Genomic DNA, 16395 nt, shown 5'->3' on the forward strand with positions numbered 1-16395 from the left:
CCGTATCACAATTACCAACGCGTATATATCTTAATGTTATACGCGATGATTTGTAATTACTATAAAAAAAACCCCGTTAAATTCATTGATTTTTTTTACATTTAAACTATTTAAAAAAAGAGGCGATTCTAACACTAAGCACCTGTATTAAGTATGGTAGCGTGTTACAGTAAAAACTAATTCACTGCTCAAGTGAATTAGTGAAGATGTAAGCGCCATTATCGATCTTGATATCCACTAATTCCCTAGCTTTAGCAACCAGAACCGACTTCTTACTGTTTAATCAATACCGTTAATGTCGCTCGCGTAACCTGACAGACCATCGCCAATAATTTGAGCATAGCCACCAACAATTATACATCGGTACGCGCATCAATACCTTAATCTGCTACTGTGGGTACAGTATGATGCGATAATAGGAATTTATTTAAGAGAGTCGATTTTTCTCTCGGGAATTATTGTGTGAGAACTAAAACATTTTTCCACGACATATATATCCATGTTCGTAATAGGTTGCATTTTGATACGTTATTGATGATTTGGTCAACCATAGCTTTGATGTTATTATGACGTGTACCTACATCATCTATTGTTCCATTATTACGTATGTAAGGCGGCTGTTGAATTACGCCATCATCGGCTGTGAGGAAACCAATAGTGGTTATGGAAGAAAGTAATATTACCAATGGGCAAACATGGACGGGTAAAGAAAGGTTTAATTATTCTACCAAGCTGTAATTTTGAAAAAGACTTAGCAAGCAAGTTCAGTGATTACTTTCTGAATAAAATCGGCGCAATCAGGAAATATTGCCGAATTTAACTCTTCTGCTTATATTGATATCTCTGTCATGACTGCTGACATTGAATTTGATGAGGAACCATTGGCAAAGTTCTCACCAACAACCCAGGACGAGTTGCGCAACATCATCATAACCTTGCAATCGAAGTCCTGTGAACTTGTTCCACTGCCTACAGACCTATTAAAGCAATGTCTCGAAGCACTGCTTCCTTTGATTACCTCAATCATGAACAAATCATTGGCTGAGTCAAAGGTTCCATTGTGTTTCAAGAAGGCACATGTGAGACCATTGGTAAAGAAGCATGGAATGGACAAGGAGGAGTTTAAGAACTAACGCCCAATTTCAAGTTTGCCTTTTCTGTCTAAGATCTTGGAGAAGGTTGTGTCCCGGCGTTTAGAGGCTCATCTTCATGCAAACAGTCTCCATGACAACATGCAATCGGCCTACCGCATGGGACACTCTACTGAGACGGCCCTCCTACGTGTACATAATGATATAGCTTCTGCAATGGATAACAACTGCAGAGCTGTGCTTGTCATGATGGACTTGTCAGCTGCATTTGACGTCATACTTTATAAACGTCTGGAATACTCTTATGGAGTGACTGATACCGCACTATGTTTGATACAGTCTTATCTGAGTGAACGACGGCAGTGTGTTGCCATCGGATCTTCCACCTCACATGACAAAGTACTAGATTTCGGGGTTCCTCATGGGTCGGTGTTAGGACCACGAAAACATTGCCTGTACTCCAAACCGATTGGAGAGATTTGTCGTCGCCATAGCCTTCGCTATTATTTTTATGCCGATGACACACAAAATTACATGTTCATCAAACCACAGGACAGTTGGAATACAGTTTCAGAAAGTCTGGAAGGTTGTCTGACAGATATCAGTATCTGGATGAACGCCAACATTCTAAAGCTTAATCAGGAAAAAACGGAACTAATCGTCTTTTCCCCAAAGTGTCAGCAAACAATGGCTCTCCAGCTCAAGGTCGGTGCCAGAACTATTGAGCCTGTCCTAGGTGTTAAAAACCTAGGGGTATACTTTGATAGTTCTCTGAAAATGGAGAAACAAGTGAACGCTATTGCCAAATCCGGTTACTACAAGATCAGGAATATCGGCTGTATTTAGCAGTCTATAATTGCAGGTGCATGCAAGATTTGGTGCATTCATTTGTTACCTCTCGTTTGTTTTATGGTAACGCCCTGCTCTGTGGGATATCGGACAAACTAACTAGTCGTCTGCAGAGGGTCGTCCAGAACACTGCAGCACGACTGGTTACTCGTACTCGAAAGAGAGAGCACATCACACCTGTGCTATATTCGTTGCACTGGTTACATGTACGATACAGGCCGCAATACAAAATTCTGGTGTACACATACAAGGCACTGAATGGAACAGCTCCTCAGTACCTACAGGAGATTGCTACACTGTATCAGCCGTCACGATCACTGCGGGCGGAGTCAGAATCTTTGTTGTGTGTCCCAAATTCTCGTACTGTAACCTATGGAATCAGGTGCTATCGGAGGGTTTTGGCCACGTTGTGGAATAGCTTACCATCTGCTATTAGAGAGTCAAATACCCTGGCCAAGTCCAAGAGGGACATCAAAACTTACCTCTTCACGTCTGCATTTTAGAATCCTTGCAAATACGTCATGTAAATACCACCCTTTATTTGTTCAATTATGTGCACATTGCTTGCTTAAATGTATAAAAGTGATTGTAAGCCTTTGTTTTTTGTTTCACAATAATAACTATTACTATTTTCACTATGTTTTAAAGCGCTTTAGAGTAATTTACTGTTATATATTATTATTATTAAATGGTTATAAAATAGCATCAATACCTGCAGGAGGAATAAGGTATATAAGGAGTGAGGGGTAAAGTATCAAATACATTAGGCGGACTTGATAGAAAAGGGGTGTGAGATCAAGTTATCTGTAAGCAGACTTAAGTTAGTAAAGGGTTTGAGGTATAGTATCATTATATGTAAGTGGACTTGAGTTGTTAAAGGGTTTGAGGTATAGTATCAGTATATGTAGGTGGACTTAAGTTGGCAAAGGGCGTGAGGTATAGTATCATTATATGTAGGTGGACTTGAGTTTGAAAGGGATGTGTGCTGTAGTGGGTTGTCCTAGACAAGTGTCGTTTTGTAAAGTATTTTGATCTAACACTTGACCTGTCGTAGGTAGGTGTCTTTTTGTTACGTATTTTTACCTGTAACTGGACTTGGGCTGGACTAGGGTTGAGGTCGAACGCTTCGTCCCACACAGTTTTCCCTGTACACTTTTCCCCGTCGGTTTTGTGACAGGCACTGCGGTCCTGTAGACGAAGGCCCCACACCATGTACACACGAATTATCGGGTCTCGACCACTCGGTCTGAAAGCATTTTTCTGTCGATCGTTAGCCATCTGGTAGTTATGATCCTCTTTGAATATCTTTGTCTGAATGATGAAATGTAATTCTATTTCAGGCGCTGTTCAATTACAAGAATGTCAATGATAATCTAAATGACAATGAAAGGTAAAGCTATATTCTAAATGAAGTGGCGGTACATCCCGTTCTAGCAGTATTATAGTTTGACTAACTGCAGTACATTTGATCATTTATTTAAAGTGTGGAAACTTACTGATGTTAATATGTGCTTTTTATAATTTCAAATTTAAAGTAAACGAGCAACAAATGAGTCCAATTCAAATTAAGCAGGAAAGAAACAGTAAATTCCTTTGTAACACGACAAATTTTTTTTAGATGTATAAGCATGATAAAGATGGACTTACCGATTCTTCGTCTGGTTTTAAATCTTTCATGAACACGATGAAAACCCCAATTAAGGCAAGAAATGCTGCAATTATCACCCAACGGATGATTTGATGTGTTACAAATCGGAAATAATATCCGTAAAAGAATCTCACGACAATATTTTTCCTTTCTGTCTGATTTTCACTGACATCTGTCATAGTGCGGGAAGGCACTGTATGAGAACGTTGTGTGCATGGCCTGCAGCATGGCCAGGTCCACTGCTCGAAATAAAGGTGGTATATTAAAACCACAGAAGGAAAAAACGTTATCACAGACAGATAATTAATAAAAACTAGTGTGGCACTGAAAAGTCCGAATGAAGATATTCCCAAAACGGGTGAAAATGCATTTGAAATGAATGCTACCATGGTTGTCAAAGACGTGATCAACATAGATTTTGATGCCCGTCTGTAACACTTGGAAAGTCTTTGTTCAAGTGACTCCATTTGATCATGAGATGTAGCGCGCCAGGTATCAAAATATACAAAAACGTCATCTGCACCAATGCCAAGAATTATAAATATTGACAGCACATGAAAAATACCAAAATATTTGTAATCAAAGACTATTCGATAAATCATGTTGGCCCCAAAGAAACTTGTGAGAATGCTAAAAATAGCAAAAAATGTGACAAATAAAGAATGGGTTTGAAACAGCATAAACATGAAGATGAATCCAAAACTGCCCACTGCAAGCATCATATCAAATATGACTTGTCCTTGAACGTCATAAACAAATAGTGTTTCGCAGGAATACAGGAAGTGCATTGAACCAAGCCCATTTTTATTTAAGTCAAGAAGTTTTTGTCTATAATTATTTACCATGAAGTTCTCAAGCTCTGTATAATAGTTAAAGTAGAAAGCAGTGCGCGTAATCGATGATTTGGCCACCCCATCAGCTGCGCTAACAATGGAATTTTTTCCAAGAAAAAAATTTAATTGTTGTGAAACCTCAGGATGGTTCGTGGCATTTTCCAAAGTCTGTGGAATGTTACCGAAGGAAGAATCGTTGAAAAATGGTCCAAACGTCCCATCAAATAGACGGAGAATAGAAAATGGTTTCGGACAAGTGATACCGTCCTTCTTGAAACAAAACGTTGTATAGTCTGCGACATTGGTCAACTCGTCCTCAAACGCTTGGATAGCCCGCAAATTGTCAGCCGTGAAAACGTTAGCGGACTCATAGTAGAGCGTTAGTGATTCAGACTCAACGTCATTGGTAGTCTGTGACGTAGGCAGTATTTCATTTGTCTCTCGGTTTTGCCATGCCAGGGCTCTCAGGAAAACATCCTCTTTTTCAAGATCTAAGGGCACCCCTTTGAAGTCGACCGGAAGTATGTCATACCCAGCCATCATCATCACTCCTGTGACCACTAACAGAGAAAGATGTACCAAAAGAAGAAACGCTGGAAGAAAACGAATTCGGTTAATGATATCATTTTGTCAGCATTTGTGATAATGATTAATTTACTGGAGTCCTTATTCCGTCTTTGCGTATTGCAGAGTTATCTTCTCTTGTGAACAGGTATTGATTGTTACGTCATTGGTTTGTGTGAGAAAATTACGTCGTTTTCTCAAAAATTGATGACGTTACTCTCACAAACAAATGACGTAACAATCAATACCTGCTCATAAGAGAAGATAACTTTGCAATACGCAAAGACGGATTATTTATAGTCTTTTTCTTTGATATAACATAAAACGCTTTCTTTTAACCGGAATATATTCCGCGGGAGGGTTACAATACAAGCATTCAATTCAAGCTCGGTGTGTGATGCACCAACGGCTCGCAGTTTTGGAACTCTCCTGTGTTTTTGTAGACTCGACGGCAACGGTAACTAGACATAGTGTCTACAAAATCACAAACACACGAAGTAACTTTATAATTTTGATTTAAACTTCAATCATTACAAAACCCAGTTCGTGTGCTGTGATCTAACTATCGGTATTTAGGCAGGCATATTACATGTTGGTCATATTACGTTATCGAACCCGTCCTGTGATTAGCCTACCATTATAACCCGATTATCGAGTGCAGTAAAAAATATTACGGCAAAATTGCCGTATATCGAATGTTATTATCAAAATTGAATTTACTATCGTATTTTCGGGTAATGTTTACACTCTGTTATCAAAGTAAACGTATGTAAATGAACACAAACACGTAGAAAAACACAAAATCCAGCCGTCCTGTCAGTCGGTGAATTAATCGTGCGCTGTAAACAACGTGACGTCATCGGAATATATACATTTCAACAATGTATCTTTTGCATGAATACTATAATGAGTTGTACAAGTCTGGTATCCTCGGTACTTCTCTTTATTACCGTAAATAGCAATGGAAACCCCGGGTTGATAACGACAATCACCTCAACAAAGTATTTTGAGTCAATTACACTTGAAACTGTAAATAAGCCTGTTAATCAAGTTCGACCGTAAAACCTCCCTGCGTCATTGTTTGACCTACCTAGAGAACAGCGGTGTTTCTCCGTCAACGCTCGATCAGAACGAGATACCGACATTTCGCGGAAAGGTTAATCATAAACATAAATTACAAAAGGAAGAAGTTATGATAATAACGACCATGTTTCCAACACTGTATGCGCGACAGATGTCAGGATGATACCTGTAGGTGGAAGAGCCAGTGTGATCACCCAGCACGATGCACAGTGTGGTACATGTACACGTGCATGTACAATTCTTTTGACTATTTCTCGCCATTTCTAACCCGTTTTTGCAATTGATTAGTGCAAACAATTTGAAAAGTGTTCCTCTAAATCTATTACAGAAGGTGTTAGTATGAGTTAAGGATGTACTCTTCTGAGGTTTCAGTCACGTTCAAGTCTCGTTTTGATCTGGTGTAATGGGTTTTTGTAATATTTAACAAATTATGATAGGTTTAATAGCAAACACACATCTGAAAAATATGTCAAAAAACTAGATGTCTGTTGCGTGTAGAACATTTTTTACAAGAATTTTAAAAAATAATGACCAATTTGGCGGCCATTTTGAAAAAGTATATTGATGTGAATTTCTTGCGCTTCGCAAAGGGCAAAATTTCACCTTTTTTGACACTAGATTGATCACTTAAAGTGTCATTGTGTCACCATTTTTAAATGTAGCGGGTTCAATTTTGCTGTACAACTTCATAATGTTCAATATGATTAAAACAATATAAAAAAAAGTGGAAAGTTATATATATTTGGTATTTATTTGTACATATTAGGGTAACTGAAGCACTTTTGATATTTGACACCGAAAAAGTTGAAAAATAACACAAATGATAATGGGACAAAAAAGGAAGCACACCGACCCCCCATTTTTGTGGCTGTTTTAGAAAGAGAAACACATTTTCTTTTGATTCATTGAATACTAAAAAAAGTTTAATACAGGAATTTTTTATATCAAGCGTTTAATCTGCAAAAAATGGTGAAAATTTTTGCATTTTTTCATTATATAATAAGGGGTAGGGGGTAACTAAAATCGCATTTCTGAGTAAAATGAATAAGATTAAGAAATTTAACTTCCATAATTTAAAAGAAAATAATATTTTTATCAATTCTACAAACATGCATACATATCTGATAACACACTTGGAAGAAATTATATGAATTTGTTCTGCAAATGGTCAAAACCCGAAAATTCACCTAAAATCACCTTTAGTGTTAAATTGGTATCTTTGACCAATAATAGCACAAAAACGAACACACGGACATATAAATTTTTTTGCATTTTCTACTATGCCATTATCTCCTTTTTCCAAAAATCAATATAAGAAAAAAAGTTTAATACAGGAATTTTTTGACTTCTCAGAGGTGTACATCCTTAAGTGCACTTACTAAGGAAAAAGAGATTGCGTGACCATGTGTTTCTCTATGCAACTGATTTACCTTTTCATTTTGTTTAGACAGGAATAGTATTAACTGTCATAATCTGTTGGAAATTTTTTTTTTGCCGTAAATGTTATTTTAATAGTTATACATCATCTTACTAGCATGGACCTAACATCAAAAAGAACAATCACAATAAATCGTCATTAACACACATCTCTCCAATTTATTTTTTCTATTATTTTTTGGTACGTGAAGTTTTAAACTTGACATAGAAAGAGACAGAAAACAACCATGAGGCACATCTCTTGTATATGCAAACGTTAACTCATCCAAAACTACTTGGAACAGTTAAATTCTGTAAAACGTATATGGTTATGCAAAAACGTATGTTCACGCAGAAGATCACAAAATATTAAAAACGTAAGATAAAAAACAGAGAGGTGAAAAAAGTGTCATAGGCATTTTGAAATGTTTACATTTGTAGACATCTGTTGAGTGGAACAAAGAGTGATCTGTGTAATAGAATCAGTTTGCCTGTGACAAAAGTGTCAATCGGCAATGTTGTGTTGAAGAAACGAGCTAAAAGCAAACTGAGGCTTGTCAAGTAATGCTGGTTAACTGTGCGTTTCTGCAACACATACCAAAATGTATCAACTCAAGTAATAGTTCGATTTTCAAATTTCATTACAGACTCACCAAAAACTGTTTTTGGCCTTCTCGTCATGAAATTACAAATCCACAGAGGGGGCGGATTTTCAGGCTTTGGCCGACATTTTTTGGCACTGTTTGCTTCATCATTCTGTATCTCCTGTAGAGCGTCCGACTTGGACTCGTGTTCTGGTGAGACTGTAGTCTTAACAGTATAACTGGACTTACGGTCTACCTTCTCCATAGCGATATCATCCATCTGAGAAAAAAAGTAGGACTAGACACGAACCGAACTTATTTACATGTTATACATATACTGAACCGTAAAAAAGAATGAAAAAAACAACGTTATATTAACACATGCAGTTTTAAGATATAATATAAACACGATATTGCTAATTATTATAAGCAAGAAACATTTAAAAAAAAAACTTTTTTGTTGACAATTGATTCGTCAAAATTATTGTCGTCTCATTTGCTACTTTTGACATAAACTAATTATTGATATGATCAGCGTAAACTGCAGGAACTTTTTCTATACCGACGGAATTAACTCCCCTGTTTCAGCCTTTTGCTTCTGATTACAGGTATTCTCTATCAGGGCTTTCTCACCACCGTTTCGTTGTTTTTTTCTCTTTTCTTTTCTCCTCTTTTTCTGCTGTTTTTAATCATATATTCTCATTTTCCTTCATAATCCTATGCATAAACCATATTTACAAACAATAGATAGTTACAACATATTTACAGTACAAAATTCACAGCATATTTACAATATTTTCGAGTATGGTATTAAATTGAGATGACCGTTTTTCGTGTAGGAAGTGTGTGTGGAGGTGCTCTGGAAGGTGTTGTAGCGTCCTTGTTTGAACTGAAAAAAGTAGTTAATACGTAGACAATTCACAATAATACATTAGCTAACGATATAATAAAAAAGTAAGTTACGTGATTCTATTTGGACAATATACTTACAGGGTAGTGTGTAATATACACTAGCCGCTTGCACGTCGCTGTCTATACATTCTTTGGCGATGTTGTTTCCTAATGCGCTCCTTGTTGTTTGATATGTTTTGTCGTTCCTTCCTGTACATGTCTGCTTGCTGTGGTATTTGTGTTGGTGGAGGAAGTTGGATGGAATGTATAAGTTTGTCCTGTTAGGTAATGAAGAGTGTGTCGTCAATGTCTAAGCTTGTCAGAGTCGTACATGAAGCTTAGATGACGTTACGATCGCCGAACGTGACGTCATTATCATCGATCGATATCAGAGCAACAAAACCTTTGTGTATCCGCTCTTAACTCAGGTACGCATGGCGCAGTGGTAGAACGTTAGTGTACTGGGTGTGTGAACACCACCTTTTACAACACCTTCCAGAGCACCAACACACACACTTCCTACACGAAAAACGAAAAAAATTAATACCACACTCGAAAATATTGTAAATATGTTTTTACTATTTATTGTGTGTAAATATGTTTTATGCATAAGATTATTAAGGAAAATGAAAAGATATGTTAAAAAAAGAGTAGAAAAAGAGGAGAAAAGAAAAGAGAAAAAACAACGAAACAGTGGTGAGAAAACCCTGGAGAGAATACCTGTACATCTATTGCTCACATTGTATTGTTCCAAGTATCTGAATTATTTATACACGACAGGTAATTATACATACATGGCTGGTGGAAGAAGAAGTAAGTGCGCACGTGTTGTACACTGTTGTCGTCATCCAATTACATACGGTCTAAAGGATGGTTCAACCTGACAAAATTACCTATACATGTCACAATATAATAATCCTACCTGTAAGAAGGGCCCTATATCTGTAAAAATGTCTTCATCTTTTCCGCGTTCCATATGCAACCCCTTCAGTATACAATTTCATACATATATGGCCCGTCTGACATCGTTATAACTTGCCGTCTCGATACCATTATGTAAAGTTACGAGAGCTTCCCATACTGTGAACAACGTATCGAGAGACTCTTACCATCAAGGGGATTCGAATTTAAAGAAACTAATAGACTTATATATTTCACTCAATTCACACACTCTAAGGGTTCAATTATACTATAGGTCATATTACGGACATACGTGTACTATATATGTTATACACTATTGTAGTATACGGTGCATATTTATAGAAATTATATAAACATACTTCCTTTAAGCGAGACTTCACAGAACTTTCAAAAATAAATTCCATTTCAGAAGTGTCTTCGTTAAAAGCTCTTACTTCACGATAAAGGTGTTTACTGTTCCCTGACATTACTATGGTAAACGCTTTTGAAACAAGAATAACAATATTTTCTTCTAGGTACGAACAACTAAACAGCTAAAAAACGTACTTTAAAACAGAAATATATTATTCAATTATAGTCTTTGGCTGGTGTCCATACCTGGATTTATCAATCAGAGAAAAAATAGATTAACCGAGGACGCAGAAGTGCATCACGTTTCCAGCGATAAAACCCGATATTGACTTGGAGACAGTATTTTTGCTAATGGACTAGGTGTTTCTAAAAATAGATTGATGACGTGTCTCTAAACGAGCGCACCGTCACGCTTCCGTAGCCTTTTTGTTTTTGTTTTATTTTCAGATTGCTTACATTACTGTTGAAAATAATAAAACAATTGTAGCCTTTAATTTCGGTTGACACCTGCGTTCTCGGTCAATATAACTTGTCTCGGGTTGATAAATCTAGGTATCGACCTCAGCCAAAGGCTATACTTGAATAATAAATTGCGACAGAATAACCACGATATCCCGTCGGCAAATTTCTTATATGCAAACGAAGCCCGGATGACATCGATGACCCCGACTAACCCTGACACGTCATAAAATTTGTTATTCATGACGCTGCGAACAATAGCGTGATCCCTAAAGGTCACTGTAATTCCGACTCATTTTGAATATTACTGACGTCACCAATCTACGGCACAGTGACCCAAATTTGAAGAAAACACTCAAAAATATCTGAAAACTGTCGTTTCTTTCGGTGGTTTTGGCTTATATGAATTAAAATGGATAAACTCATGATATACCGCCGCAAATTTTAAATTTCATTATGGTTAACCCCACCCCCACCCCCCGTTTCGTTGACTAGCACGGTATGCACTCTGTCACCTTCATCAGACAGATGACTAGTGAAGCGTATGTTCACAAAGGTGTAGGGTGAGGGTACCCAAAATGGAACGGTACCAGAAATGGAACACTTTAAATATATATGATACAGCATTTCTTATTTTGCAATAAAAATGAATGGTTTGTACTCAATCAAGATTTATATAGTTTTATGCATTTTTAGTAGATTTCATCTTCAATACTTCTTATGCATTGCTCATAAACTCAATTGAAATATTAAAAAAAATGAAATAAAAATAAATCACGGGAAACGGTATGTTGCGACAACAAGGTTACTTATCCTATTTCTAAACATGGAAAACTGTATACATATATTGGAATATTTTTTGGAAATAAAGATTTTTTTTTTTTTAATGCTGTTAGTTATTTTCATAAACTGGCTTAAATGATAACGTCTTCCATTTTAGGTACTCGACCAGCTTAAAATTCCAAGTGAATCTGACTCACTTTAATGAGCTCGGTAAATAGACACACGCGCTGATGATATCCAAGAAATAAATAAAATGAAGGCTTAAAGCATTATTGCTCCATTTCAGTAAAATAAAATGGTTTTTCAGAATCTTTATAGGAAATATTGATATTTTCTTTATAAAGTGTTCCATTTGGGGTACCCTTACCCTAAAACGTGTAAGAGTTTTCTACAAATCGATGTCAATCCAGCTACGCCGTAAGCGAATGTACAATTAGTTGTTATATATGCACAAAAATTACTTGATTCAGCTAAGCTTTGTTAAATGCTTGGTCATAGATGTGCGTGCGAGAGTCTATGAGTCCCTTTTCTCGATTTATAACAGATTGCTCTCTCTGTCCAATACTTTGGAGTGATCACAGTCAGTCACAAGCTGTTTTGTGTGGTCTGTGATTGCCGGAAGGTACTGGTCTATAGAAAAAAGACCCATACTGACCAATACCTGAACTTCAAATCTCACCATCCTTTGCACCAGAAGATATCTCTTTACATCGTATTCCTAATTATTATTTAACAACTCCGAGCCTTGAGAGATGTACGCTGAAGAAGACTATGGTCAACTTTATGGTCGCAATCATGATTTAAACGGGAAAGGTTCTATGTCTTTGCGTAAATTGAAGGCTTATGTTTTTATAATACACACGAATGTTCTTTGTGAGTTTTTTCTCTCTCTACGTTACATTACTACCATTTCTTTCAATTTACCTGGTCGGTGATGTAGGAGGAGACTCTTAATCATCCAGAATATCTTGTCACATTTTCCTTGTACTTTTTCAATGGTTTCCACGTCAATCTTTCATTTGCTCATGTGTTTCCCTAGTTTCATTGAAGTATTGTTCAAGAAGCGTGTAGCGTTCGTACTGTGGTATCCTTTCCTGTTTTCTAAAGATCTTTAATGTATCAATTGTTTGAATAGTTAGCTGTGAAGTAGCACGATTTCACTTGAATCTGAGTTATGACTACTTGAATATGTCAATGTATGTCCAATATATGACATGGTAGACCCTTTACACTGCTGTTGCGCAGATAAATGCAAAATTGGTCAGTTTGCGCCCATTGATAATATGTCTTTTTGATTTTTCAACTAACTCCTCATTAATTGTATGTTTTTTATTAACTCACCTGCCCGAAGGGTTAAAACGCTGCTTGTCCTGAACGGCTTAGTAGATTTTAACTAAATTTGGTCTGGAGCATCCTTGGGCCAAGGGCACTCAATTCAATTTTGTATAAACGGTAGGTGTGGCCCCCTGGGAGCAAAGAAGCGAGGCCAAATAGGGGAAATAGAGGTACCTTGGACCTTGGACCTTGGAAAGGTGGGGTCAAATAGGAGAAAAACGTTAAAAAAAAATCTACTACCATAGGGATTTCGGCTTTTCATCCCAATTTGGTCTGAAACATCCTTTTTGTTTAATCGTTGGGTGTGGCCCCCATAGGTGCAGAGGAGAGAGACCCATAGGGAATCTAGAGGTAAAATATTTGAAATCCTTCAGGGATTACGGGATTTTATCCCAATTTTGCCTCCATCAAGTTGTCTAGTAGCGCCTTTTACTATTAGGGTGTATTCATTAAAACAAAATGGCCACCGGATTTTGACATTTGAAGTTTGTTCTCGGAGTGTTTAATCTTTACCGCATATCAAGTACTTTAAACATATCCAAGTGAGCGATACATGCCCTCTAGGCCTCTTGTTCTATTACTCATATTTTAATAAGATGAAATTAACAACATCCATGCTCATTTTTGTACATGCCCTTGTATAAAAAAGGGACTATACCATGACTCAAATGAAATATATTCTAGTAGTCAAAAATTTTGAGACGGCACTATGACACATTACTATATATAGATATTTATATATCACGCGAATCATAAAATATTTCGGGATTAATCTATTTGCATATTTTGATAATCTGCGACACGGAATTTCCAAGAGTGTTATTGGGAATGCCACTTCCGCATCATATCGTGAACACTTTTGTGGAAAAAAAAATATCATACATTTTGATTGACAGTGTTCAATTTCTTAGGAAAACTGTTATCTTATATTATCAATGCACGTTGTCAAATCAAATATTTGTTTCCCTTTCAAAATCCATGTCAAACGTTTTCAGGAATATATGGTGGAATAAAGTAAAAGGGATTAAGAGTCCATCAGCAGAGTCTAGTCGCCTTGTTACGTAAACTAATACTTAGAAAACCCCACCTCTGTTATAATTTTAGATTGTTGGTTCAGGGAGCCAAAGCAAATACAGTTTTGCTGTTTTACATGGTTACATAATTTTAAGTTCAGTACAATAGAGATATTAGTTGTGATAACATTATGACCTGACTCCACCAACGACCATAATATTGTTTACTGTGTCGTATGATAGTAAAACCTGCATACGACCCTGGATTAGACCGGAGACACCGCTCCAGGTGACACAAGAGGTACATTTCTAGATTTTATTCAGGTGTATGATGCCTCTCTTTTTGTCTTGGCGTATAATTAGTTTTTGCTGTTTTTCATCGCCCTTTTTTGTCCCTGTTTGCTGACGTTATGGTTCATTACATTAACCAGATCGATTGTAAAGGCAAAAGAAATGATTAATTTCTGTCATATGTACTGTTGAGTACAAATATGTTATGGTAACCTTTTTAAAAGCGCATACTTCTTCAATTTTCAAATAGGTATTTTTTACTTTATATGTTTGGTCATTATTTAAAATATTTAACATAAACTTACCTTCTGATGTCCCGGTACCTCCGTATCTATCTTCTGTATGTACACGGTGATGGATTTAAGTCTTTTTATAGGTCCCTAGTCTCCAATAGACTAGCACCATGTTACGTTCATTGATTTACTATTACCAAAGAAAGAGGATAAAACCACGGCAACCATGTACTTTTGTTGAAGGTAGGATGCGATTATTGGCCTTTTCCGTCAGGTATACTTTGTTTTGTAGTATGTCTTTTCCGATATGAATACAGTGTTGTATGTTACGTCCTTCCTGTCAGGTATACTTTGTTTTGTAGTACGTCTTTTCCGATAGGAACACTTTGTTGTATGTTACGTCCTTCCCGATAGGAATACTGTGTTAAGTAGTACGCTTTTCCGATAGGAATACTGTGTTATATAATACGTCTTTTCCGATAGAAATACTGTGTTATATAGTACGTCTTTTCCGATAGGAATACTGTGTATTGTGGTACGTCTTTTCCTATCGGAATTCTGTGTTATGTAGTACGTCTTTTCCGATAGGAATACTGTGTATTGTAGTACGTCTTTTCTGTCCAAAGCACAAATCTATGTACCTGTTCGTTCACATGTACAAGGTTTAAACTACTTGCCTAGAATAAATAAATCAATAGAACACCCACCTATGGAATCTAAGCGTGCTATGTTGCTAGCATTTGCTGGTCATGCTGAGGTAAACTTGACAATGGTTGCCTGGTGTTATGGATTGATGCATACGAATATTTAATCAATGTGTATAGTATTTAATAAATATGCACAGTACCTTTCGATAATGTGCATAGAAACGTAGCTATTCAATACAGGTTTGTTTGTTTGAGAACAATATTCCCCAATGTTCTGTACAAACACTTCATTATACATGAAGGCAGTTATTGTTAACGTCATTATCCGATATTTGTGCCAGTTTTGGTTGAAGCCTATTAACTAGTGAAAATCTTGATAAACAAATCAAACGTAGGCGGTCAGATAAAAACAATGCACTCACACAAATAGTTGTAAAATCTCAAATATTCCCCCGCTCACGGATAAATTATCAGTAAATCACGTTAATCTAGCACACAGTTAATCCGATGTTTTAGGATACGGATAATCCTGTACGTCTAGAATCTGTATAGGCCCCACGAAAATATCTGATTCTGATTGCAAAGTAGTCAATTGTTGTGAATAAAACTAATTGTTATATTTCGAGTGCAATTCTATACTGCGTGTAAAGAACAACAGTTGATCTGCCTAGAATAGATCACATTCTGTATCCGATAACTAAATTAAATTAGATAAAGGTAAATTTCGTGTATCTATTTAAATGTTATGTTTATAATACAGACTGAGTGTAACAGTCAGTTCTGACACGGGCAATCTTGTGTGTCTAGAATAATAGACTCTTTCATGTACAGGGATGTCGGAAAGGGACATTCCACCCGATGAGTATTCACATTGAGTCAAACTCGAGGCTTTCAAGGAATAAGCCTCAATTTGGAAATAAGGAAGGATTTTAGAAAATTATTCAACAGCTACTCCAATGAAACAAGACAACAGTTACTCCAGTGTAGCTAAACATCAGTTACTCCAGTGTAACTATACAACAGTTACTCCAGTGTAACTAGACAACAGTTACTCCAGTGTAACTAGACAACAGTCAATCCAGTGTAACTAGACAACAGTTACTACAGTGTAACTAGACATAAGCTACTCCAGTGTAACTAGACAACAGTCACTCCAGTGTAACTAGAAAACAGATACTCCAGTGTAACTAGACAACAGTTACTCCAGTGTAACTAGACAACAGTTACTGCAGTGTAACTAGACATCAGTTACTACAGTGTAACTATACAACAGTTAATCCAGTGTAACTAGACAACATTTACTCCAGTGTAACTAGAAAATAGTTACTCCAGTGTAACTAGGAAATAGTTACTCAAGTGTAACTAGAAAACAGATACTCCAGTGTTACTAGAAATAAGGTACT

General features: G+C 36.6%; 1 protein-coding gene across 1 annotated transcript in view; it reads right to left on the reverse strand.

Annotated features, from left to right (window-relative positions):
* LOC110441353 (protein dispatched homolog 1-like) overlaps positions 1 to 14987 on the reverse strand; it is a 26211-nt gene extending 11224 nt beyond the window's left edge. The window contains exons 1-4 of the mRNA XM_021484469.1: positions 14418 to 14987; positions 8138 to 8348; positions 3588 to 5014; positions 3024 to 3251 (exon numbers count right to left, since the gene is read on the reverse strand). Of these exons, the coding sequence (XP_021340144.1) occupies positions 3024 to 3251; positions 3588 to 5014; positions 8138 to 8348 (1866 nt within the window). The 5' untranslated portion in view covers positions 14418 to 14987. The remainder of the gene's footprint in view (positions 1 to 3023; positions 3252 to 3587; positions 5015 to 8137; positions 8349 to 14417) is intronic.
* Positions 14988 to 16395: the final 1408 nt, after the last annotated feature.

The sequence above is a fragment of the Mizuhopecten yessoensis genome, unplaced genomic scaffold (assembly GCF_002113885.1).
Source record: "Mizuhopecten yessoensis strain PY_sf001 unplaced genomic scaffold, ASM211388v2 scaffold715895, whole genome shotgun sequence".
Taxonomy (NCBI): domain Eukaryota; kingdom Metazoa; phylum Mollusca; class Bivalvia; order Pectinida; family Pectinidae; genus Mizuhopecten; species Mizuhopecten yessoensis.